The 25,243-nt window shown below is 43.6% G+C and overlaps 1 protein-coding gene across 1 annotated transcript in view; it reads right to left on the reverse strand.

The window, feature by feature from the left end:
* Window positions 1–1,424: 1,424 nt before the first annotated feature.
* The window catches only part of CAPN6 (calpain 6), a 533,527-nt gene continuing 509,708 nt past the window's right edge, over window positions 1,425–25,243 (reverse strand). Inside the window, exon 13 of the mRNA XM_085608187.1 lies at window positions 1,425–3,209. Coding sequence (XP_085464313.1) covers window positions 3,027–3,209 — 183 coding nt within the window. The 3' untranslated portion in view covers window positions 1,425–3,026. The remainder of the gene's footprint in view (window positions 3,210–25,243) is intronic.

Consider the following 25,243-nt stretch of genomic DNA (forward strand, 5'->3'; position numbering starts at 1 on the left):
TGTGCCACTTCTAGGAAGCCACTGCATCAAAACCTTACACCTGCCTGAAGCAGGCATAAGGAGTGACACAGTACAATAAGTATAGGCCTCCCTATGCTTTGCTAGAGTTGCATCATGCTTGCGTCATGACTCCAGTAATGCGTGACTTTTGCAACAACAGATGTGTCAGAATTTCTGACGCATCTGTCCATCTTTGCGCCATGGTGAGCTGTATTGTAAATACGGCGCATCCATGGTGGCTCAAGGGTATCGCCGACTGGTGCAGGGAAACTGGTGCATCTCTACAGATGCGTCAGTTTCTCGTAAATCTGTCCCCCAGTGTCCTCAACACTGAAACCTAGAAAGGTTACAGTTCGGGTTATCTAGAATATCATATGCTGGTTGTGGGCTTCACTTTACCAACCTAGGTGCTAAACTCTCAGCTCATTTGAACTGAACTAATTGGACCAGCATGCCTGAAAACAATGAATTAAAGAACAGGTGTCAGGCTACCCATTTTAGGCTGATTCATTCCCTTATATACTAATACAGAACATTCACTTTTATTTAAGTACCCCATCACTGTAAGGTGTGATTAACTTGTAACATCTGTACTGTGTGAATATGTTGTATTGTATTGTAATTGCATTTTTTTTTATACATGTTAATATTTAGGAACTAAGATTTTTACAACTCTTCCCACATAAAAACTTCTTTCCCGGCATTGTGAAGCTACTGAGTGGGAAAGTCAATCTATAAATAAAATTAAATATGTTTATTATTTGGATGAGCTGCTCACTTTTAGCGTGAATAACATTACGTACTGCACTTTTATTACGTTGCCAGGTGAGTTCCAATAAGTCCACTTCTTACCTGCAGATGTCAGTGTTCTCACTCAGAGAGGACATGACTTAGCAATTCACCTGGATTGCTCTTTTAAGAGGGGTCAGGACTTAGGGCACGAGTCGGGGGTACATGCGGGTGGACGGCGTCCACCCTCTATTTTCACAGGGTAAACGCCGGCCAACTGAATAATGTGCTGAACTCGTCCCGGTGTAATTTCCAAACACCGGCACACATTCAGCAGCGCCTGCACTTTGTCTGCTTTCCATCTGCAAAAAGCAAAAACGTGCAGGCGGGGACGGGGCTTTCTTATTTAAGACTCCTGCTGGGCCCATAACAAAGGCCGCCTTTTGTGAGTCTCTTGGCTGGGAGCAGTCAGGAGCCTTGTACCTAGATGCAAATGAAGCGGAGGGGAAACAAAGGTTAGCACTTCACACATACTTAAGAAAGGGAGCTTTTCATGTTGTTTTCGCTTTGTTCAGTCTCTGTTTACGAGATATGCATGCACTGTAAGAATGTCAGATGTGTTGGTGTTTCCCAGTATTTACACACAGCAAATTGCATTTATGTAGAACTTACTACAACTGAGGAGGCGTTGAAATAATTTAAGTACCACTATAATTTCTTGTATAGCCCTACTCATCCCAATGCAGGGTGTCAGAGAGCTTTACATCAACAACCACATATTAGATGTACAATACATTACATAAGTTTGTAAATGAATGTACAGGATGTGTTGCATAAAACTGGGGGCTTGCAAGGTGTAGAACTCACATATCATCTTACTAGCTCACCGTGCTATTATCCTCGCAATGCGCTCAAACGTTCATATGATATACCTGCTAAACATATATGTGAGGGCTTTATATCTGATGTCACTTCTTGTGATGTCACTTCCTGTAAAGTCGTGGCTTGTGATGCCACTTTCTATGATGTCAATTCCTGTGATGCCATGTGTGATGTCATGCGCTGTGATGTTGTTAGCAGGGTTGATGTGCGCCGTGATGTCGTGCACCGTGATGGCACGTGCCGTGATGTCACTTGCATACTGCCTAACTAGGTTAGTCCTCCCACTTCTGTTTTTTAGGACTTGTGCCTTGTCCGGACTGGTTTGCATATGGCTGATTTAGCTAAAATCAGTGGAATGGTATGGCACCAGGGGTGGTCCAGTGAAGAGTAGGAAATGCTCCAGTGTTATAGTAGGGGCTGTGGGTCCTAATACCCGTTAGAAAATGGGCCTGACACACCCTCCTAGGTAGTAAAAGACAACCAAATCGGTATGCATTTGGACTCCTATCCCCACGCCCCCTGTCTCCAGGTCCAGGTGCTCCTGCACCTGCTGTACTAATGGTAACTATGGCCTGAAGGTGGCTCAATCATTTTCATCCATACTTCTTTTTGATTTGAGTAACCTATAAAGCCTCCATTTTTCACATATGTAAATTAGTATTCAATAAATCATACAAATCCTGGGCTGCTAATGCCTTAAGACATCATATGACTAATATAATGTACAGAACCCTGATTCTGGAAGGCATCTGACATGGCCTGCATCTATAGTTTATTGTCTAACATAAAGTTTGTAGTAGGACACCTCTAGAGTACCAATGACAAGCTTAGACATTAACGTATTGATACTCTGCCATGTGTGCTGCTGTTTCACTGCATGAATCCTTCGGTCGGAACTTTTGAATAAGGGTGTTGTTCTGACACAGTGGCGTAACAATAGCCCCAGTGGGGGAAGATTAGCTCCAGGGGTACCCCTCCGGCACCGTGCACGCGCAGGCCCGAGAGCTCCTGACAGGGTCCAGGGAGGGGGGGACAATGCACTTTGCAGGGGAGCCCCCTCAAGTTTCGTTACGTCACTGTTCTGATATATCGATCTTAAACATAATGTCCATTGATAACCAGCAGCCTTTACGCAGGGATTTTTTTTTGTTTGTGCAGTTTTATACAGCGCCATCTCGACCCAGATGTATTGGAGCGCTTTGCATGAGCACGAGGTATGTTACACCAGGACACTTTCATTTTTGGTAGGCACAGGAACGATTAATTGATTTGCCCAGACACCATGGCTCGTACCTGGTTCCCCAAATCCAAAGTGGGCAGCTCTGACCATTATACCACATTCACATGGGCGGCCCCCATGCTGAGAGCCTCCTCTCCCCCCCCACCCATGCGTTAATCCGCAGGGTGTTTGATATTCACATCTCTTCCAGGTCATCACTGGAGACCATCTTGAGCTTGATTCGTCCTGGCATCTCCGCGGCTTCTTGGCCGGCTCTATCCTGGAGCGGAACGGTCTGCAGTTCTCTGGGGTCGCTGGGCGATGCAGGCAGCATCACTTGTCCAAGGAGCTGGTCGCGACAAACATTTCTGTTCCAGACCTGCAGACAAAGTTCAAAACACTGTTATTTCAGATGAATACCGATGCTGCCTTTCAAGCCCACAGAAAGATCATTTCAGCCAAAGGATGCAGGCGCGTGAGCACTGTCTTCTGGCAGCTCTCAGATGCGCTGCCGCTGCTACAGAGTGAAGAACAAAGACTTCTCAGTGCTTAAAATACCAAATGTAGAGCTATCTCTGGAGCGCTGCTGCTTCTCTTCTGCATGAATTAGGAGAGGGGCCTTTGATGCTCATCTAGAGATTGTCAGAAATGTGGCGCAATTTGTTCTATGAAAAGCGGTATCACTGCATTAACACATGTGGTAATATCACTGCCATGCTGGTTACCGCCTGCAAAATACAGGTGCTAAATTTGCATAACTGAAAGGGGAAAGGATGCTGAGACACCACTTCTTTCTGTCATTCATACTTTAAAACTAAAGTTGTTGTAGTATCATGATTACAGGTTGCAATAACACAATAATCAAAGGTGTGGTGTTAAACATCTCTAAATGAGTCAAGAATTTCCTGGTACAGTTATTTTCCACTCATTATTATTAGCCTAAGCAAGAACATTTGGAATGCATTTTGGATTTTGCTTTTGCAGAAACCAAACATGATGCATAAGCTGAAAATCATGCCTATGCCTTGTGCAATATCCTCTGAAAAAGCACATGGCAGAGCGCCTAGGCAAGGCCTGGGTACCATACATAACAGAGAAGCTGACACATCACATCTAGACAATTCGTGCAAATTTCTTAGAAAAGTTTTGCAGAGACCCAAGAGCTTGAAAAGTGTTACCAGCACCAACCCCAAGAACATAACCTGAGTAACTGAGAGGTACCTGCACATCTCCCAACCAATCACGGTCCTGCTACTTAAACTTTCTGCTTAGTAGGGGGTTGTTCTATATTTCCAGTCTTTCAGCAGAGGCAACAACTAGGAGTAGCTTGATATAGCAACTACTACCACTATGGTCCTAATTCGGAGTTGTATGGTAAGATTACAAGCAGCGCTCTACAAATCTACTGATTGATTGAACATGTTCTCAGGGGCAGCAAACAAAGCTCATTCACTGCAAAGCAAGGCCAGTGGTACTCTAAGACCCCTGTAGACAGCTGTCCCCATACTGACCACAAGAGGACGCCAGATTGCAACAACTGACATCAAAACTGGCCTTCATACTAAAAGAGGAGGTGAACCCGAATAGCGAACTGTTATTTTTGAACCGAAGTTCAAACATTTTTGCACTGAAGCTGCTGCAGAGACAGAAATATAATATAGGAGCTATCAACAAGGACTCATGACTACTTAATAGACATGGAACAGCTTTAAAAAAAAAAAGCCCGGGAATTGCTTGTGAGGATGTAGGTGCCAGAACACAGCATAAACAAAAATGTAGTGAAAGAACAAATAATGTGAAGGCAGATTTACAAGACCCTGGCGCCTCCCTGCGCCCCCATTGCATCACTTTTTTTGACGCAACGGTGGCACAAACAATGCGGCCTATAGGGAGATGCGTCACGTTGTAAAGCCCTGCGTCACATTGTACCTGTGTCAGGTATAATGTATGCAGGGTGGGCGTTCCCATGCATGAAGGCCTCGGAAAAGTGGCGTAGTGAAATCTACAAGACTTCACTGCACCACTTTTTGGACACCACTGCATCAAAACCTTATGCCTGTTTGAAGCAGGCGTAAGGAGTTACGCAGTAGAGTAAGTATAGGCCTCAATGCGTGACTTTTGGGCCAGCAGATGCATCAGAATTTCTGACGCATCTGTTAATCCTTACGTCATGGAACACTGTATTTACAGCGCATCCATGGTAGCGCAAGGACATTTGACGCTGACGCAAGGAAACTGACGCATCTATGCAGATGCTTCAGTTCCTTGTAAATCTGCCCCATGATGTCCAAGCCCATTATATTAAAGTAATTGTTAAACTACCAGCCCTCCCACGCCCACCAAACTTCAGAAAAGTGATCAAGAAAAAGCAGAGATAATAACCATTGGATTGATATTACCCCCTTGTTCTGTTTGGCTACAGATGGGTTTAATATAATACCAGAAATGTTCAAAAGCAATAATAAATAGAATCTGTTTTGGTTACACGCCTCTAGACCACACACTAAACAGTTCTGAATGGTGCTCATAGGAAAGTTCAACCCTGGAAACAGTCTTATGAAGAGTCCAGGAGAAGGCGTTAAGGAACTATCACGTGCCCCATGCCCTCGATAATGATAAGTATGAGCCAAACACTGCGCTCCACTGGAACAGCATTGGGTTTGAGGTCTCCTCTTCCCCCTGTCTCTGAAGTGCTGATCGACTTACACCAAAATTAAGACTTTTTGCACACTTCCGATGAGAAATACTTGCACGGTCTATGAGTGCCCCCTGATTTTATGTGGATACAGTCACCTGAGGCAAGGAGGCATGATTATACGCCCCTATTGCCACGGGAACGTCACTTTTTCCGACGTTCCTGAGGCGATAGTAGCTTCATCTTATTTACAATGCAGCGTTACGCCACTTAACTTGGCTTAAACCTGCCTTGTACATAAGGCTCCCTTTCACGCTATGGTTAACGTGAAAGGGGTGGGCAGTGGGTGTTGCTCTGCGCGTTCCACTGCAACACCCATTGATTTTGACGCTGCCCTCTATTTACAAGGGTGGCGTAAATAGGAGGCAGCGCCAAAATTAAGACCAGGGAAAACCTGGTCTTAACTTGGCCAAATTAGGAGAAATGCTTTATTTCTCCTCGTTTTTGCTGTTTCCATGTGTGCTGCCTTGTGATGTACACATTGAAAAAGCAAAATGCCTTGGATTGTTTATGTGTAGGAAGGTGCCCTTCCTTCACATAAACGATCTTTAAAAAAAAATGACATTTTGTTACTTCCATTTTTGCTGCATTAAGCAGCAAACATAGAAGTGTCAAAACAGCATTTAAAGATTGTTTATGTACAGGAAAGGACCCCTTCCTACACATAAACAATCTTCCCCAGCACGCAGACACCCTTGCACTATGGTGCAAGGCTGTCTGCGTTGGCGCTAGGCAGCTGAGTGTAGGGCCAGCGCAGGGGGAAACGCAAGGCTGCACCATATTCTTGTAAATATGGTGCAACCTAGCGTTTCTGAGTGAGGTGTTAAGCCATGATGGCTAACGCCGCACTCCGCCACTTCTTTGTACATATGCCCCAAGGTGGCTTTTTCCAAAGAGATCATTAGGGTAGGTGTTTTGGCTACTCCAAATGCTTTGTTCAGGAATTTGTCCACAGGGTTTTCTGAAACCTGTTTGCCACTGACTAATTCCGTATTCCCCTCCTTGTCTCCCAGTGTTTTGCTGTTGAATCTCCCCTACCAATGTGAACAGAAGAGAGCGGTGATGCAGCAGTAGGATAAAGTTACTTTTATGGTCACTCTGCCTGTCCTAATCCATACGCTTTGTCATATTATCAACACACTCCTGCATACCCCCTTGCAATCCATCAGAAACAAACTCTGATTGGATGGGTCAGCAGCAATTACAACGACGGCCAAACAACGCGTTGCCTTTGCAATGCGGTCGGAACAACAAATGCGTCTTAACCATGCCTGTTGTTACTACGACATGCCTTCGATAAAGCAGCATTGGACTTTAACGTCCAACGCTTTCCCTACTGCTGCACGGACTGGAGTTGGAATAGTAAATTATGCTGTTCCAAAGTCAGCGCTTTCCCCAAGGCAAGTCGTTGTGAAGGCTTGGTGGTAAAGGAATGCGTGGTTAAGACGCATTTGTTGTTCCAACCACGTTGTTAAGGAACGCGTGGTATCGGCATGCATGGTTGTGTCATTCAACCGATTGGCTCTTTCTGCAAGAAGGGAACTGCCAATACTGTGCACTCTCACGCGTAAAGGGAACGTGGCTGCAAAATTGTGTGCCCTAGGCCCGCATGCTGAGATAATGAACAACACGGATGCTAGTTACATGGTGCATAACTGGCCACAAGCATGTGCACCCGGGCCCTTTTCTTAACAGGGTCACCTGACCGGTGATGCCTGTTTTGGATGGGTGTGGGGTGAGTGGTAGGACTGCCCCTAGGGAGGGCCTGTTGAATGACGTGTCCTGCAGGACACTACACTGGCCACACAGAGTGCACAATCACTTGTGTGGTACTTGGAGCACAAGCACTAAATGAAGGCCTAGAGATGCAGCTTCTGGGCCCGGCACTCAGTTTGGTGGCTCCAAATACTCACAATTGGAGACAGGGTATGCATTAAGAAGTATACATAACGTAACTTTAGCTTTTTTTCCAGCAGTAAAACAAATTTAATTTGGCCCTTTATCAACTTAGTATACTGACGGAAATTTGCATTGTGAGCACTGATGCTTTTCAAGGGCAAATATGTTTTGTTTAGTTGTGATGCGTTTCGCCACGTAAGTTTATATTATATAAGCTATATGCACTGCTTGCCACCCTGGCCTGCTTGATTTCTGCCTGTTCAGGAGAGGTTGCGGTTTCTGGTTGAGTGCTCCTAATTTGCATACGCTCAAGTGATGTCCAAGCTGCATTTTGGAACTGCAGGTCTAGCATTTATCTTTAGGTCTTGCTCATTTATTAAACGGTCAGGTTACTTGTTGGAGCTTTTTTTGCATTCATCACGAGTACCCCGCTAAATTTAAATACTCTGGCGTGGCGATTTGTTAGTATCATTTTAAGTGCGGTACTACCTCTTATTCTACAGTCCCAGGACATAAAATAGTGGAGGAACATGTGGAAGCCAGGGTGCAAACATTGGATCCCCTGTCCTGCATTCTAACCCTGTCTGGGCAGCATTTGTTTGTTTTACACCAGCCTTTTTATTTTCACACCACTCGCAGATACACTATCCAGTCTGCGGGAACCTGGCAAGGGACTGGGATGCATGTGTGGTAAAACCATTACTGCCCATTTATTTCTATCAACTAGGCCCACTCGTAGGTCAAGAAATGCAATCCACAAAGTTTTAAAACGTGCCTTAGTAAACAGGGTAACTATACAATAACAGCTGCCTTTTCCAAAAAACACTAGGTACCAGTAGCAATGAACACACAAACAACAGTCCCATGTGGATGAGCCATAAATTATTCAAAATTGAAATCACAAGAATTATGTAATTCATCATAATTGTGACTCAGTCGATAAGGCAAAACAGCACATTTTGCAAATTGTCGTATATGGTGATTGATGCAAGTCTCGGATTTAGGCGCCAAGTGACATTGTAATGACAAGGAGCTGGTGGTGCTCCCCTGACTTGTCGCTTCCATACAAACTGTATCTATTGTTCTGTTGATCACAGTGTGGGCACTAAAGACCACAAAGCACTTTAATACGAAGCAGCAAATGCTTTGTACTTTTACAAAGTGGCCTGTTTTTCCTTATCACCAGGTTCTCAGTGATTTACAATTATTGTGAATCACATAATTGTTGTGATTTAAATTTTAAATCGTTTACTGCTCTACCCCTCGTGGCCTTTGTTTGTCAGTAGATAGGGTGACCAGATGTACCAGACTTGTCAGCACAGACCCAGGCTTTCATCATACATTCCCAGCTTTAGAGTGACCGGCGGAGGCGAGTATGCACAATCACTTATGCACATGCTCCTGCTTTCATCAGCTCCTCCATGGGGATATTGCTCTCCGATGTGGCGGTGGTGGTGGTGGTGGGGGGGGGGGGGGGGGTGAGGGGGGGCTGGCATCCTTTACCAGCAGAGCTTCTGTGCTCTCCAACCCTCCTTCAGAAAGGGCAACAGCCGAACCGGACTTTTTCACTCGCCGGTACGCACATTTTCCTATATTATAAGTGACGCACCGGCGGCGCAAGGGGCTTGTAAAAAAGCCCCCATGTTTTCATAACACCCAACTGAGCACGACATTGTTAGAAAAAAGACTAGAATGAGGCTTCCGAGCAGAAATGTTGACGGAGCTCAAAAGAAAGTAGGAAGATTTGGCACCACAGTAGTCGACAAGGCTGCTTCTGCACCATTTTTAGGTCCGGCCTTTACCTGTCTCAGCAGACTATGGTTTTTGTACCGCCCCAAAAGTTACATGTTGAGATGAGCTATTGGCCAGTGGGCTTCATCCATTGGACCGTTAAATTATCATTCTCATGTTGCTTCCGCCGACTTGCAGCATACATCATGGGGTAATGAGTCACCCCTTTATCCATTGATGTTATTCACCTTTAAGTGACTGCACAAAGTAGGCACACGTTCACGTCTGCATATATTAGTTATTTTCTCCTGAGTGAAAAAGTGGTTTCAAAGTGTGCTTTATTTAATCGTTGTATATTAACTTTAAATACTGGGTCTTTTTAGCCTGCACTTTGGTGCCCATGAGATGGCGATTTATTTAATGTCTCCTTTTTAAAGTTGCTGTAATAAGGTGCATTAGTGACACTGCAACAATGTACTTGCCTGTAATTTAAATGTTTGGTTTGGTGGTGATATATTCTCATCCTTTTCAATAATAATGAAATGCAAGGCAGAAGCGAAAGGCTTGTTAATTAAAAATCATCACTAGTAAAGCAGCCACCTTAATTAATGTTTTTTAGATTAAAAAAAATGTATTACAAACATATGTTTAGGTGGTATCTTAAGTCACTTTAGGCCTATTTCACTTCTACCAGCTCCTGCGAAAAATCATGAGATATTGGTGAGCCACCAGCTATCCTCCTTTGTGGAATCACAGCCTCCTCCACGACTCTCACTCGTGCTTTCGAGCAGGACACAGCACTGAAACTGCACTTTTGGAGGTCTCGGAGTTTGTCAAGGAAAAACAGAGGCATCTCAGGCTTGGTTGTATTGTTGGACTTGTCAGCAGTGTTTGACACGGTATCTCACACCACTCTTCTGAGCAGATTAAGTCAATATGGCTTTAATGGCAAGTTTCTCTTCTGCCTTAAATCCGTTTTGGTAGACAAATCCCAACAAGTGCACCTCCACCCTTTCTCATCCTCCCCAAACCACTTTTATTTGGGGTGCCCCAGGGATCGGCCTTGAGCCCGCTGTTGTTTAATCTGTTTCTCGCTCCATTGGCTGGCCCGATTGAAGCATGGGCTGTGAAGGTGGTCTCCTATGTGGATGACATCCAGCATCTGTTCCCCTTTCAGGAATATTCAGAGCCAGCACTCCACAAATTTAAGGGGTGCCTTAAAGGAGTAGCTGTCTGGATGTAGTCAAACTTCATTAAGTTGAACTCTGATAAAACTAAATTCCTTTTCTTTGGCCCTAGCGCCCCCCCCCCAATTGATTTTTTGTGGCCTGAAGACCTAAACCTCCCCCCACCTGACTCATACTACTTCTGCCAGGAATTTAGTTTTTTTCGTTTGATTCAGCTTTCTTCTTTCAGCTCAAATCCGACAGATTGTTTCAGCTTGATTCCTTAAACATAGGCACTCTTGTATGGGGATTCTGAGTAGGGCAGTGCAGCAAGTCATCTTGCTGCGCTGCCCCACGCCAAAGTGAAAGGGTAGGAATGCACTGCATTTATGCAATACGGTGCAATCCTGTCCTTTCCTGCTGAGCTGGTGCTGTTTCAGCAGTCTAGTGCCAATTCAGGCACCCTTGCAACAAGGATGAAGGGTGCCTTTGCTGTCAGCAGGATTGTTTATGTGCAGAAAGGGGTACCATACTGCCCAGAAACAATCCTAAGAGGAGTTTTCAAAAACAAGGATAAATAACGATATTTCTCCTCGTTGCGCCACACCTTGGGAGGTGTAAGAATTTGGCACTTTCCAAGGTTTACATGGCAGCGTCAGAATTCTTGGGTGTTGCGTGGGAAACCCCACCACAACGCCCATGGAATGCTTCCCATGCACAGAGTAAGCCAACGCAGTGATAATCCATATTTATGAAGCCATCCAAAGATATGCACAGTGGCTTTGGGTGGCCTCATAGATGTAAATTTGTCATTTGCACCACCAGAGAGTCACAAAAAGTGACGCTCCAGGGGCTCAAAGGGCTCATAAATATGTCCCTTAGAGCCTTAAGTAAACGGCTACATCTGGTCCAAGAGGAGTCTCGAAAAATTGTTCTCCGTAAAATGGTAACCTCTCATCTAGAATACACTGATAGCCTTTACTTAGGTCTTCCTTGCTTTCTGACTCACAGACTCGAGATTATTCAGAATGCTGTGGCAATATTTATTTGGTGAGTCCCTTTCCAACAGCACATCTCCACCCAACTGAAGCAGATACACTGGCTTCCAGTGGTGAAGCACATTAAATTTAAAGCCCTCACGTTGGCTTTAAGAGCACTGGCAGGTAAGGGTGCTGTTGGAAAGTGGATTTTTAGTAGGGGCCAATGTATATCTGCCACTGGCAATAAGGCCACTAACACAGTATAGGGCTCAGAATAGGTCTTATAAAATTATTCCTATGCTCAACACTTGGTAGCTTGGCTGCGAGCAGGCAGGCTTAACTTCAAAGACAGGTGAGTTAAGCATTTAAATTTTCAAAGATTTAGCATTATCTAGCACATAGAAACCTATAGCACCTTATCAGGACATCTGGTCGCAATAGACCGGCTCAAAGTCAAAGTTTCAGGCCGACCGCGATGGAGCCCTGCACAGCTACCCCTCGCAGTAGGTCTCGGTCAAAGTTTTTACCTTCTGACTTAGAAAGTTTTCTGGAGCTTTTCTTCCTGGGGTCTCTTGAATTTCTCAGCCAGTCCGGATTCGGTGAGGGTCAAACTTATGAAAGTCCGACCTCCGTAGCACTCCAGCGAGATGAACCAAGGATCCAGGTGACGCGCGGTTGAAGGCAGGCGGCTTAGCTCTCGCGGGTTGTCCCTGTCTTCACAAGGCCGAATTTGGTGAGGGTTCGCTGGCCTCGGATTTTGCCTATTCCCGGTCAAACTCTGGAAGTAGGACCTACGGGACAAACCTGGACGGCAGGCCGACTCGCGGTTGAAGGCAGGTTGGCTGGCCAGGTTGAGTCAGTCCACTTATGGAGCTTTTTCCCAAAGTTGCTCCAAACCTCTCAAAACTTCTGGAACTTCTTCCTGAAGTTCCCCAAAGGGTCCCAAAGTGTCTCAAATTCACTCCAAGGGTCTGGACGCTCCAAGATGGTCATTGAAAGTTGAGGACTTCAGGTCCCACAATCCACTTGGACAAAACCCTTACAAATGCGCTGGTAATGCTCCAGGTTGAGGATTCATAGTGGTGATGTTCCAGGTGAGCTCTGTTAACCTGTAGCTTGCAGGGAGCCCATTTTTTAGTCCTTTTACAGCAAGGTAGTCCTCAGGGCTGTAGTTCCGGATGGTGCAGAAGGCGCAATCTTCATAGTGCAGGCCTTCATGATTGCACATCAAACTTCTCAGCATGGCGCTTCTTGCTCTCTTAGGTTTCAAGCAGCAGATCTGAGAGGCTCAGCCCCTCTCAGATGCTTATTCCAAGTTCTCTGGGTCAAGCAGGAGGGCACTTCTGTCCAATGGGAGGCAGGGTACCAACCCAAAGTATGACCGCTTCCTTTAAAGTGTGGCACTATTTTGTCCCAGAGTGCACCAATTCTTCCAAATTCAACATGGCTGATTTTCCAGCAGGGAGAGAAGAGTTGGCTAAACACACCCCTAGGATGGCTAATCTCCATAGTCTCTCCCCCTTACATCTGCTCATTCCTTCCTTAAGCCTAGCATCTGGCTGGGTTCAAGAGAGTAGAGTTGTAAATGACACTGGTGTCCTCATCTTCTCTTGAAGTCCATTGTTTATGCCTCCTCCCCCTGCTCTGGCATTTCTGTCTAACAGAACACTGCTCTCCCAGTAGAGCTGGTTAACCCCAGGGGCCCTTTATCACCCCTTCAAAGGAGCCTGGCTAATCCACTTAACTCTGACCAATCAAGACAGTCCACTGGAAGGCTGAATCTGGGCTTACAGACAAGAACGTCTTATAACTTCTTGTCTGTACATTTTGGGAGAAATTCAACAATATCATATTGTTAGATTTATTAATACCATTCTGGGAAGGCTTTGAATGCTATTTCTATCATTCTCCTATCAGGGTTTATTAGTTAATAACATCTTGCCATGTTAACGTATGTGGCAGGGGATTTGCAATGGGAAAAATGACTTAGGCCATTTTTCCAGAACCAGGGCTTATAAAAACATATTTTATAAGTACTCTGCCAATATTTACAGGACCCCAACCCCTGGAACACCTAGGGCAGACTTTAGGGGTTCTGAATATGTAGAAATATTGCAGATCCTCCCTCCACAGTGCTCCTACACCAAAGTCGATTTTGTGTAGCACTTTATCACAATGTGGGGAGTGAAATGTAATGTAAACAGACATTTGTAGAGCGCACTCTACCACTCCGAGGAGCATCATGGAGCTATGCGGATTCCTGAATAGAAAATAGGTAGCTGCTAGGGAGCAAGGAGTTAGATAAGAGTTCTACAGAGTGCATTGGAGGATGAAAAGATCCAGGTTTTTAGGGCCTTCCTGAAGAGTGTTTCAGATTGGATCTGACGGAGTTGGTTAGGGAGTTGGTTCCATGCTTTGGTCCCTTTCACAGCGAGCGATTTGCCTCCTTTTGAGACATATCTAAACGCTGGTGGTTTTAGCAGGTTAGCGTTAGATGATCTGAGACTCCAGGAGGGAATGTAATGCGTGAATCTAGGTCAAAGGTAGTGTGGTCCTGAGGAGTGAAATACTCTGAAAGTGATGATTAGGATTTTAAACAGAACTCTTTTATGGATAGGGAGCCAGTGTAGTGCTTCCAAGGCCGCCGATGTAGACGACCTCCTGAGCCATTTGAGCACTAGGCGTGCTGCCGCGTGTTGGACCATTTGTAGTTTGTATAAAACTGACTTATTGTTCCCTGCATACAGGCAGTTGCAGTAGTCCAATCTGGATGTGATTAGGGCCACAGCAAATGCCTGTCTGGCTGAGACGGGAAGTAAATCGAAAAACTTTGAGAGTTTTTATGATATGGAAACAGGTTCCAGCGACTGCCAGTGATTGCTGTTTGAAGGATAATATAGCATTAAATTTGATACCCAGATTTCTGACCACTTTTACTGTGTTTGGAGGCGGGGAAGTGTTAGCTGGCCACCAAGTCTCGATGGAGAAGGTATTCCCTTGTCCTAGGGGGAAGTATTTCCGTCTTTTCAGAGTTGCACTTTAGATGGTTGATTTTCATCCACTGAAAAGTGGCCGTAAGACATGAGCGGAAGTTTTCTTCCACCTGTGTGGTGTTTTTGTCTAGGACCAGAATTAACTGCGTATCGTCCGCATATGAGATAGTCTCTATGTTGATTGACGATTTCAAGCTAATCAGTGGGGCCAATAGGCATTGAAAAGCATTGGGCTAAGGATGGAGCCCTGAGTGACACAGGAAAGCAGGGGTTTTTCTTTTGACTTGTGTTGACCAAGGGTGAAAATTTGTCTGTGGTTCTGCAAAAATCCTTTAATCCAAGCCAGGGCTGTGTGGGAAATGCCATAAGATTTGAGACGGTCTAGGAGAATGACACGCGAGACCGTGTCGAATGCGGCCGATAGGTCTAATAGGACCAAGACCGCATTTATACCTTGATCAAGGGCAGCTTTGTGGGATTCAGCCATATACAGTAGGGCTGATTCTGTTGAGTGCTGGGATCTGAACCCAGATTGATTAGGGTGTAGGATCTTTGCTTCTTCCAGATAGATTGTGAGTTGGGCATCAACAAGCTTTTCAGTGATCTTACCAAGGCATGGTAATAAGGAAATAGGTCAGAGGTTAGTTAGGGTAGTAGGATCTGCAAGTTGTTTCTTTTGTAGTGGCTTGACTGCTGCCAGCTTCCATTCTGTAGGAATTATTGCTGTTGATAGGGAGGTGTTGATTATTTTGTTTATGATTGGATTTGCAATATCTATTATGGCATGCAGGATAGAGGGGGGGGGGCAGGGTTCAAAGGGGGAGCCCGATTTAATAGCAAGGATTGCTTGGCGAGATTGGTCCAAACTAATCTGCTTGAAGGTTTGTAAAGTTGGTCTGTCTTTGCCTAAGACGACGTTGTTGTTGGCAGAGGGACAGAGAGGTACGGTAAAGTCTTGTTGTAATATTTGGACCATCTGTTCAAACTAGTTATGTTATTGCAGAGAGACTGTGAGGGAGGAATCTCTTGTTGCAGTGACTCTGGGTTGGTAAAAGTGTTGACTATCCTAAAGATAGGTTTTTGGTTAGAGTTTGCCATTTTAAGCGCTTCCGTATAGTAAGCTTTTTTGGCTATTTTAATCTGGGTGTGGTCATTTTTGAGAGCCGTTTTGAATTTCGTTCGTTCGGTCTGCTCATAGTTCCGTCGCCATCTACGTTCTAGGAGCCTGCAATGAGTTTGTAACTCTTTCAGAGTCTTGGTGTACCATGGGGTAGAAGGTTTCTTTGGGTGGCTGTTTTGTGGACCTGGAGATTTAAAACGGTCCCATAGGGTATAAATCCACTGCGTGAAAAGTTGGTTATCTCCTTCCACCTATGCTTAGCTTGTTGCGGGGGCAACGAGCGCCTCTTTGTATTTGGCTTACTCTGGAATTTGGGGGCATATCATCAAGGGGCAGAGATAAAATATTTGCCGCTTTAGCATCTGTTTTCGGGCGAAAAGCGGCGGTAATTTTATCGCTCTATTAGCAAGGACACGCTAGCGCATGTTTCCTTGCCTTAGCGCCCGGCTTCTTTCCGCCTAGCCTTGCATCGGTAAAGAGATGCAAGGTAGGCGTGCTATGTAAAACTGCATTGTAAAATATCGCTAACGGGCCTTTGCGATATTTACAAGGTGGCCCTCAGTATTTTAGCAGACGTTAGTTTTTGCCAAAAACTAACGTTTGCTAAAATCCTGACTTAGCTATACTTACCATTGGGGTGGATTATTCTGATTCGACCACAGGGTCGTATCAGCAAGGTAATCGCCGTTTTCCATGGAACATCGCTGAAAAACCAGCGATGTTCCATGGAAAACACCACTATAGCTGGAAAATTATCGCCATTGCGCTATGCGTTGTTAATACAGCGCTAGCATGGCGATAATTTCCGGCGATAGCCAGCGATAATAAATCTCACACTAAGAGCGGCCAGCGATGATTATCGCTGCCGCTTGATAATATGCCTCTTGATTTCGAAGGGAATCAGTTTGTGATTAGTCCTGGTTAGGTTGACTGGGGCCTTGACTGCGAGGGAGTTGAGATTAGAGCAAATACTGTCCAACGTGTGGGTGGCGGAGAAAATCCGCTGCTCCAGGCCTAGTGTATTCATGATTTCCTTTAAATGTATCGCCCCTAGGTCATTTATTGTATCGAGATGAATATTGATATCTCCTAATAGGGTGAAATTAGAGAATCTGAGGGTAAGTGAGCTCACAATGTCTCTAATACTGTCCAGAAAGGTTTTGTAAGGGCCAGGTGGGCGGTAAAGTAGAGCTCCTGAAAAAGCGAAGGAGTCCTCTAATTGGAAGCAGATGCTAATGCCCTCTGCCCCTTTGAGGTCAGGTAGTTGGGATATTGAACACTTTATTGAGCTGCGGTAGAGGATTGCCAGGCCTCCCCACATTGTTCTGGTCTATCTAATCCGTGAATGAGGTAGCCGGGGGGAGGGCACTAACTATATCGGGATTTCACCAGGCCTTCAGCCAGGTTTCAGTTACAAACAGGCAGTCAAGTTTGTCATTTATAATCAGGTCATGTATATGTTGGGCGTGCTTGCACAGCGATCGAGCATTTATAAGGCTGCCACGTATGTAGGTCTGTTTGCTAGTGTTTTCAGGTGCAGTCGCCTGTCTAGGCAAGATAATTCCTTTACAGTTCTTACAGCAGATGGGCCCCTTCCAGTTAGCCACATCCAACAAATCTTTACATGATAAATAGTTACTATTTAAGGCTACAATGGAATCCCTTGTGAGTCGTTTGTCTGAGGAAGAAAGGGCAGCGTTGCTGGCGCTGGACGCGATCCGGTCGCGGACGGGCGGCAGGCGGGCTTGCCTTTGGCACACGTCCGCTGCGCGTTGGCACCATCTCGCAGTTAAATACTGTTGTCTGGTGGTTCTGGGGGGAGACTAGACCGTCTCCCTCCCAAGATGGCTTCCGCCGGTTGGACTTACGGAAGTGAGGAAGGTTGGTTGTAGTTCCTCCTTCCACTCAAACAGCAACAGCTAAGGTGGACCGTGGAGGAAGTGTCGGCGAAGAGCAGTGCAGGGGCGTAGTGAGGTAAGTGTGAAGAAAACTTTAACATTTTGATAGGGCAATGTGCAATTTTACTTAACCCAGGGCATATACAACTCATTTTATAAGGGTCCTCCTTATAAATACCTCACCCCTCAAACCTGGGACACCTAGGGGAGACCCTGGAGATACCTAATGTCCCCAAACATTGTAGGTTATCCATTGTTATGTGCCCCAAACACCAAAGTAGAGTTTGGGCACAATTTACTTTGTTAAAAGCAGTCCTGCAACCCAGGGCTACTTTTAAACGGACCTCAGGCTCAGCAGTGTACACATGGAAGTGCAGAAAGGGTTTCTGGCCTCTAACTGCCACTCCATATTATATACTAGGGACTTAGAGGTAGTTTCAATCCCCCTGCCCTATTATGTACTAGGGCCTTATAATGTAGGTCATGCCAATTATAAGGGTACCCTAACCCAAAGTGTACCCTAGTGTATGTAGGTGTTTTCACTGTATTCTAAGTGTCTCTTTCAGCACTGGCCCTGGGCCTGGGCCTGGGCTCTGCAGGGTCAGGCAGAGTCAGTTACCACCAGTACCAGTCAGAAAAAAGTTGTGGGGTGCCCAGGGCACATGATAACTATGCAACAGGCGCTCTCCATCTAAGAAATAGATTGGGTCTGTACAGACGACAGAGCGCCAAGGTCTAATAACCTCTGCCTGATGCAGATCCCTAAATTCTTTAAGGCTCATCGTGGAGGTAGCTCCTTTACGGTACTTATGGCCAAGCTATGGAATACCCTGCCACTTAATCTCCACAGGGAACAGTCAGTTGCCATCCTTAAAAGGGACTTAAAAACGTGGCTGTGACTCAGGATCATACATTAGGTGGCTGTGTGTGGTAAGCAGTCTTTTTCGCTTTGAGCGCCAGGATTCTTTGGTCAAAGCAGCTGTGCACTTTACAAATGCTTTTTGATTGATTAATTGATTGGCTGCATGTTTTTTTTATCTTTATTTTTGTTGCATCATGGAAGGCTATACCTATTGGCATTTTCAATGCTTGTTGTTAGCTTGGAGCAGAGTCTGGAACATTTTTGTATTTATTTTACTGCATCTTTCTGGGCCATAGTATCTTATATTCTTTGTTAGAGCAACAGCACTTGCCACAACAATTTGGCAGACTGAGTTAGGTGCTAATTTAAAACTGGAAGTGTGGCCCTTGCTGCAGCTGGACATGACCCCAGGGAGCTTTGCTGAGCCAGTGATGCAATCTGACCTGGCATGATGCACACTACACAAGGCACATTCTTTTTTCAGCACACAGAAGGCCAGGTCAGATTGCATCACCATCTAAGAGGGCTCCATGGCCCAGGTTCACAGAACCGTACTCCTTAAGCAATGTTTTGCCCTGTGTATGTGCACAGCAGGCATTCCAAAATGGTTGCAGAGACTTGTGCTTCGTTTTCTATTTGTAATTACAAAAATAACATAAGGTGTATTTGTAAAGGGCACGTTCACCCAAGGGTATCTTGGTGCTCATTAACAGATGTTTATTGTTACCCAACTCAATGGTACTCATTTTATCGACCTCAGAAGGATGAAAGGCTGAGTGGACCTGCAGGGATTTGAACCTCTGACCATGAGGTTGAACACAGGCCTCTACAGTGGACGCATTAGTCCACTAAGCCACCAGACCTGGCTTGTGTTACTCATAAGATGGATACTGGTTTAACCATGATCTGTTCACAGCCATGTTTTAATAGCATTTTGTTACTATAGTCCTTTGTCTATGCTGAGTGATACAGCCACTGTAATCCAACAATTCCCGCCCACCTGAAACATCGATGTCCTACTTTAATGTCTGTGCTCTCGGGGGTTTCAGGTCTGCCACAGACAGCATTAGCGATTCAGAGCTCTTGCCTTTCTGCACAGAGAAGGGCATGGAGGTCAGCCATTGCTGGCTGGGTCACTCATTGCATTCATCAGCCACTGCTTTCCTTTACTGGTATTTATGATGTCAAGAGTTTTGCATCAAGGCAAAGTGCCATTCAGTGCAGCAACAGTGAGATGAGTCCACATGGGGTGGGATAGGCTTTCATTAGTTTCTTTTGTGTTTTGATGCCGCTTGCTAACCCTTCAAGATCCTGGGAATGGATTGTAAGTAACAATATACGTATATTATAGATTTCTTCTTTTTCTTAACATGTAGTTCAAACCCCTCTTCATGTGCTTTAACCTTGCTTACTATGGGATCAGTTGCTTTGTGCACAGTTTAGTTGCCAGAAAAATGGAGTTCATGATTGTGGTCTTGGCGGCTTTGTTTACATTGTTGTTCATTGTTCTACTGCAGTTTCCTAATGTCAGAGGTATTTACGTAACACTGCACATAAAAACAATGGGGCATATTTACAAGCCCCATTCGCCACCGGAGCGGCACTTTTTCTGACGCGCCGCTAGCTTAGTGCCATTTCACATATTGACACGGTTGCGCTAAGCCACTTAACGTGGCTTGAGGCAAAGGGACGTGCAATGGGTATTGCAGTGGGCGTTCCACTGCAACACCCATTACCTTTTAATGCTGCCAGGATTTACAAGGCTGGGGCAGCGCCAAAAACTAAGACCAAGGAATACCTTGCCTTAGAATGATGATACCAGCAGAAATAATTAATTAATCCTCGTTTTTTGCTCTTTCCATGTGTGCTGCCTTGTGCAGCAAACATAAAGAGCACATCGCCATTATTGATTGTTATTGTGCAGGAAGGTGCCCCTTCCGGCACAAAAACAATTGCCCCGTCAGGGCAGGCACCCTTCAAATATGGCGGCAGGGTCCCTGTGCTGGCGCTATGCAGCTTTTTTAGAGCTAGGGGAAACACAGAGGTGTGCCTACTCTTGTGAATAGGGCACATCCCTGAGTCTTAAAAATGTCGGAGTGCGGCGTTGCCAAATTTGGCATAACACCACGCTCCGACATGCTATGCAAATATGACACAATGTGCTTTGAAAATTTTTGCAGGAAAAGTTCTGCAGACAGGGAGAGTACAACACTTTTCATGACCGCATTCTGCCTGCTTATTCTCAGTCCTTGGAGATAGACAGCGGGAATGCGTTCTGGCCCCAGAGTAGCACCGTCTTCCGTTTGCGAAAGAAAAGTGAATTAAACTTTCCCACGCGCAATAAAAACCTTAGCGCTAACGAAAGAGCATTTGGAAATCTCATGGCAGAGAATAAACTTTCAAAGAAATAAATGTACTCAATTTTTTAACAAAATGTATTCATAATGTTGAAATATTTATTACGATATGCGATGTTATTTTACAATTTCCTATACAACCTGACTTCTACATTTTGACATAATGAAAAATGTTCTTCTAATATTGACTGAATCAAAGCCTTTGCCTTTTAAGCATTGAGCAAAAATAGTGCAAAGAAACAGTTCAATTTGCCCACTATTGTGAAGTTTATATAATCCGGCTCATTAAGCCTAGCAAGGCATGAATCATCTCTTATCACTCTAATCAATGTGAACATATTTACATACATGTTATTTTTTTTCTCTGACTTCAGTTTCCACTGAATGAGTAAACCCTGCTTCACTCAATGCTGATTACCCCAGGTCGCCTGGGGGCAAGATCGTTGACGATTGAGGGGTAGAGGGTGGGTTCATAAGGAATACCGAGAAAGAACAGCTGGAATAATGAAGATTAAAAATAAGGAATCCAAGCATTACTTCTTTATCCGAACCAAGGGGTCTATTAGGATGGCGGGCGGATCGCCACCGCCCGAACGGTGGTGGCGATCCGCCCGCCATTTCCGTCCGCCCGCCTAACATTTCCCCCCGCCATATTACGATGGCGGTGTGGACCCAGGCGGACGGAAAGACCGTCCACCAGTAGGCAATCCGTCTGATTGCCTACCGGGCGGAAAAGACCTGCAATATGGATGGCGGTGCCTCAATTTATACTCCAATTTCTTACACTATCCAATCATCCTCGAGATCATGCAATTTAAGGAGGTGAAATTTATTAAGTAACAGTTGTTTATTAGTTGCCAGCACTTCCTTAAATATTTAAAATAATTACTTCATTAATTTCATCCCAATTCTTGTGATAAAAAGCAACCATTTTATTTCTCACCAAATTTTTATTGTCTTTTTGTATAATAATCAGGTCAGATGTAACCCCCTTACTTTTTTTGATGGTATTAGTATTTACAATTTTTTTTGCTTCTGAAAATGACATGTTTGATTTAACCGTGCCAGTTTGATTGGTCCCTGTTTCTTATTTTTCATCCTGTACACTGTGTCTAATCTAATTTGTAGGTTTTCTACCTCTTTATCTATGAAGTGTATATTCCATCTGCTGAAAAATGTACTGAATTCAGCTAAGGAATACTTTGCATACTCTCAACTTTGATGATCACAGATTTCTTATGGTGGTAATCCACCTGGTCAGGAAGCACCTTCTTGCCAATGGATTGAAATTAAATATATCTGGAGAGGCCAATGTTTACTTCCATCTATTCAAAGTATGGAACAGTTGTACAAATAGGTATAGTCATACACAGAGACAATTATGTATTCAATTGGACAAGATTGATTACAAAATTTGAAAGTTTGTGCAAATGGGTCTAGCTAATTCTCAACTGCCATTAAAACAGATTAGGCCATTAGTCGCTAGCCACTTAAGAAAACCGTTGTGAGCTGAATCATTAGGGTGTTTACCTTTAATGTTTTTTTAATTTATTTCTATTGCTTGTATATTCTTATCTTTGTTTGACAATATAGATTGTTGAACATATACATTAACCAAAGCCAACTTTAAGAATATATGTGAAAATGATGATAACATAATTTCAGAAATAAGCAACCAGGGACATTTCATTTTAATTTCTAGAAATTGTATTTGGAATTAGGGTAATTAGGCTCTCTGAAAGACTTCTACTACGCTGAGTTTCCAGGACAGCAACAGAGTAAAACCCTCTATATCTGACACATCTTGTATCTAAGTTTCTTAGAGCATTATAATTGGATTTCTCTCCAAAACTGTATCCAAATAGCATACATTCTTTAATTGACTAAGGCCAAGTACATGCCAGCTCGCTAATTTAAAGTTGTGCCAGGTTACATAATATTACGTTTACCTATTAAATGCTGCCACATCCCACATTGGGTCGTCATACTAAACCAAAGCTTTATAATGATTCCCACCCAGAATTTAAAAAGCATTTACCTGACGATTAGACCAATATTAATTTACTACTACAACTTTCAGATTTTTCTGAACCGGGCTACAAAGTGCTGGTTGACTAAATCCTGGGTCTTCTCCTTCTGCACTGGATCACATATCTGGTACAGAAGCCAAGATTAGACCCGAGTGAAAAGATTAAACAGAGGAAGTGTGACAGGAATTCAATTACCTATTCTGGTTCTATTCAATTACTAGATTTTGCCTCAATCATACCTTTAGGATTACATCTAGCCCTGCTTCTTTAAGATGCTCAACTGCATTGTATATAGAGTGTTTGTATAAACAGTGAGGGACAAGAGACTTTAGTTACTTTCCTAACATAACTCAAATTAACAAAACCAACAGACTCTAGGTCTTGATAGGTAATATTTGCTAGTTGAGTTGTTTGTTTCAACAACGAATCTTAGATCTGTTTAACTGGTGGAATTATTTTGCTCCAATGCCTCTTCTGCAAATGTCTTAGATAGAGTATTCTCCGACTCCATGGGGATTACTAGATTTAACCAGGAAGTTCAAATTCCTAGGAGATTCCAATTCCATACTCTTTGAGACCAATGGAACAATCCTTCTAGAGTCTGAATTGTTTATGTTTAGTTTGCTTGATACCATGTCAGCATAGGAAGAATTATCCATGTTTATATTTTTGGATTTTTTACAAATGCCCTGTTCATCTGCTGGACTGAACGTCACTTTTTCTGTGATTGCAAGCTCCTCCCCTCTTTCATTAGCAACCTATAAGTTTGAGGTATTCCTTTTATATGTATTTGAGGGAGATTTATTTTTTCAATGCTCCTTTTCCTTTACTGTTAAACCTGCGGTTTATATATGCTTTCCAATAACGATTAAAGTAGTGTAATCTAGATCTGACTATCATAAGCTTTTGAGAGACATACAATAACATGCGATCTAATATCTTTTGATTACCAGCGGACCCTGTTTTTTTTTTTTAATACCATCTCAGATATGCCCGTATTGTTCCATTCACCCTCAACTAATCCTAATACATCATTTTTAGAGAACAACGTACCAGACGTAACAAAAGAAAGAAGGCAAGAATTCACTTTTTAATTCAGACAAATCTGATTTTTGATTTGCTTGCTGATTTTTATTGACCGTTGCAAATGCCTCCACAATGCCTTGCAAAGTTCTTTGAATCAAAAGCAGAGCATCCTGCATTACTGACCAACAATGTCATTCAGTACAGGGGATGTAGACCACTAATCAAATTGTGGGAATTTGTTTTCCATAGTGAGAATGCCACTGGAGAGACAGTCACTCAAATTATGTAATTACATATGAGTTGTTACAATGTTTTAAAGGGGACTTCCAAGACTGCTCTTTAATTGACAGACAGGCGGAAGATAAAAGATGCCGATGTAGAGTTAAGAGTGGCAACTCTATTTTCAATCTATATACATACTTAGGCTAAATATTTGTAGTAGATATTGTAAAGGCAGTATTTATGTGGGTCAATAGTTCAACCACAATATACTGATATAAAACCCACTAACTATTGAACACTTCTAAAGTAATACACCATCAAACAGTGACACCAGACGCAATGAAATGCTCCAAGACCAACTTTTAAAAAGACATCAAATGTTTGACAAAACATGAGACACTCAAAGCCCAAAAGATACTAGCAGGTATTGCAAATGTAAACACATGTTAAAGTAGATTCCCAGAACATTAGATTAGCCCAGTCAAAGGTCATTATAAGTATTAGACAATTTAGATTTTTCACAGCCTGGTGGACAGAAAATCAGGTTGTATTAAATACACAGAGACTAAGATTATGCAAATCTCCTTTATTGCGCAGCTCACAGCAGCAACAATGAAGCGACTGGAACTTCAAAACATTCTAACATAGTATATAGTCCATGCACACATAGTCTTCTCCCTTCTTTGTGCAGCGAACAAGATAACTTTAACATTCTTTTTTGGAAACTTTAGTGTAGTCGTCCATAAATTCTTTGAAATATTTAATCTGCAAGACAAAAGAACATCCACTTTAGTTAAATTCACAGGGTGGGATTATTAGTGGAGGGATAATCTTAGCCTCTGTGTCTTTAATGAAATCCTGATTTTCTGCTCACCAGGCAGTGAAAAATCCAAATTTTATGGCATGACACGGAGGCTAACATTATGCAAGTTTAAAGTGTGTTCAACACATTATCAATAGCATTTAGTACCGGTTTAAAATCATTTTGATAATACATTCATTGGACCAGTCCGCAGCTCTAAGAATGTCTTGAAGGGCACCACCCAGAATAAAAGCTTTGGACGCTGAAGCCCCTCTAAGAGAGTGTGCACCAAAAATGGAAATATCTATTCCAGCTTCTTTCATAACATCATCCCTTACCCAACTTGCTAAGGTGGAAGAGGAAACTGCTCTATGGGGGGGGGGTCATATGGGATATTAGCAGTTGTTCAGAATTTCCTCTTAACCTTACGGTTCTTCTTTCATACTCTAACAGGCACTAACTACACACAAGCTTTCATTCTGTGGAAAAAGGGATAGAAAACAGAAGTTGACATTGTTTTAGTTTGTCTTTTTAAGAAAAAACAGACTCCTTCTGGCTGGTATGCCCTACTGGTGAAATTTAAATGATTTAACATCTGACGTTCGTCTGAAGGAGACTAGGCACAATACAAC

This window comes from Triturus cristatus, chromosome 5_2 (assembly GCF_964204655.1).
Source record: "Triturus cristatus chromosome 5_2, aTriCri1.1, whole genome shotgun sequence".
NCBI lineage: Eukaryota > Metazoa > Chordata > Amphibia > Caudata > Salamandridae > Triturus > Triturus cristatus.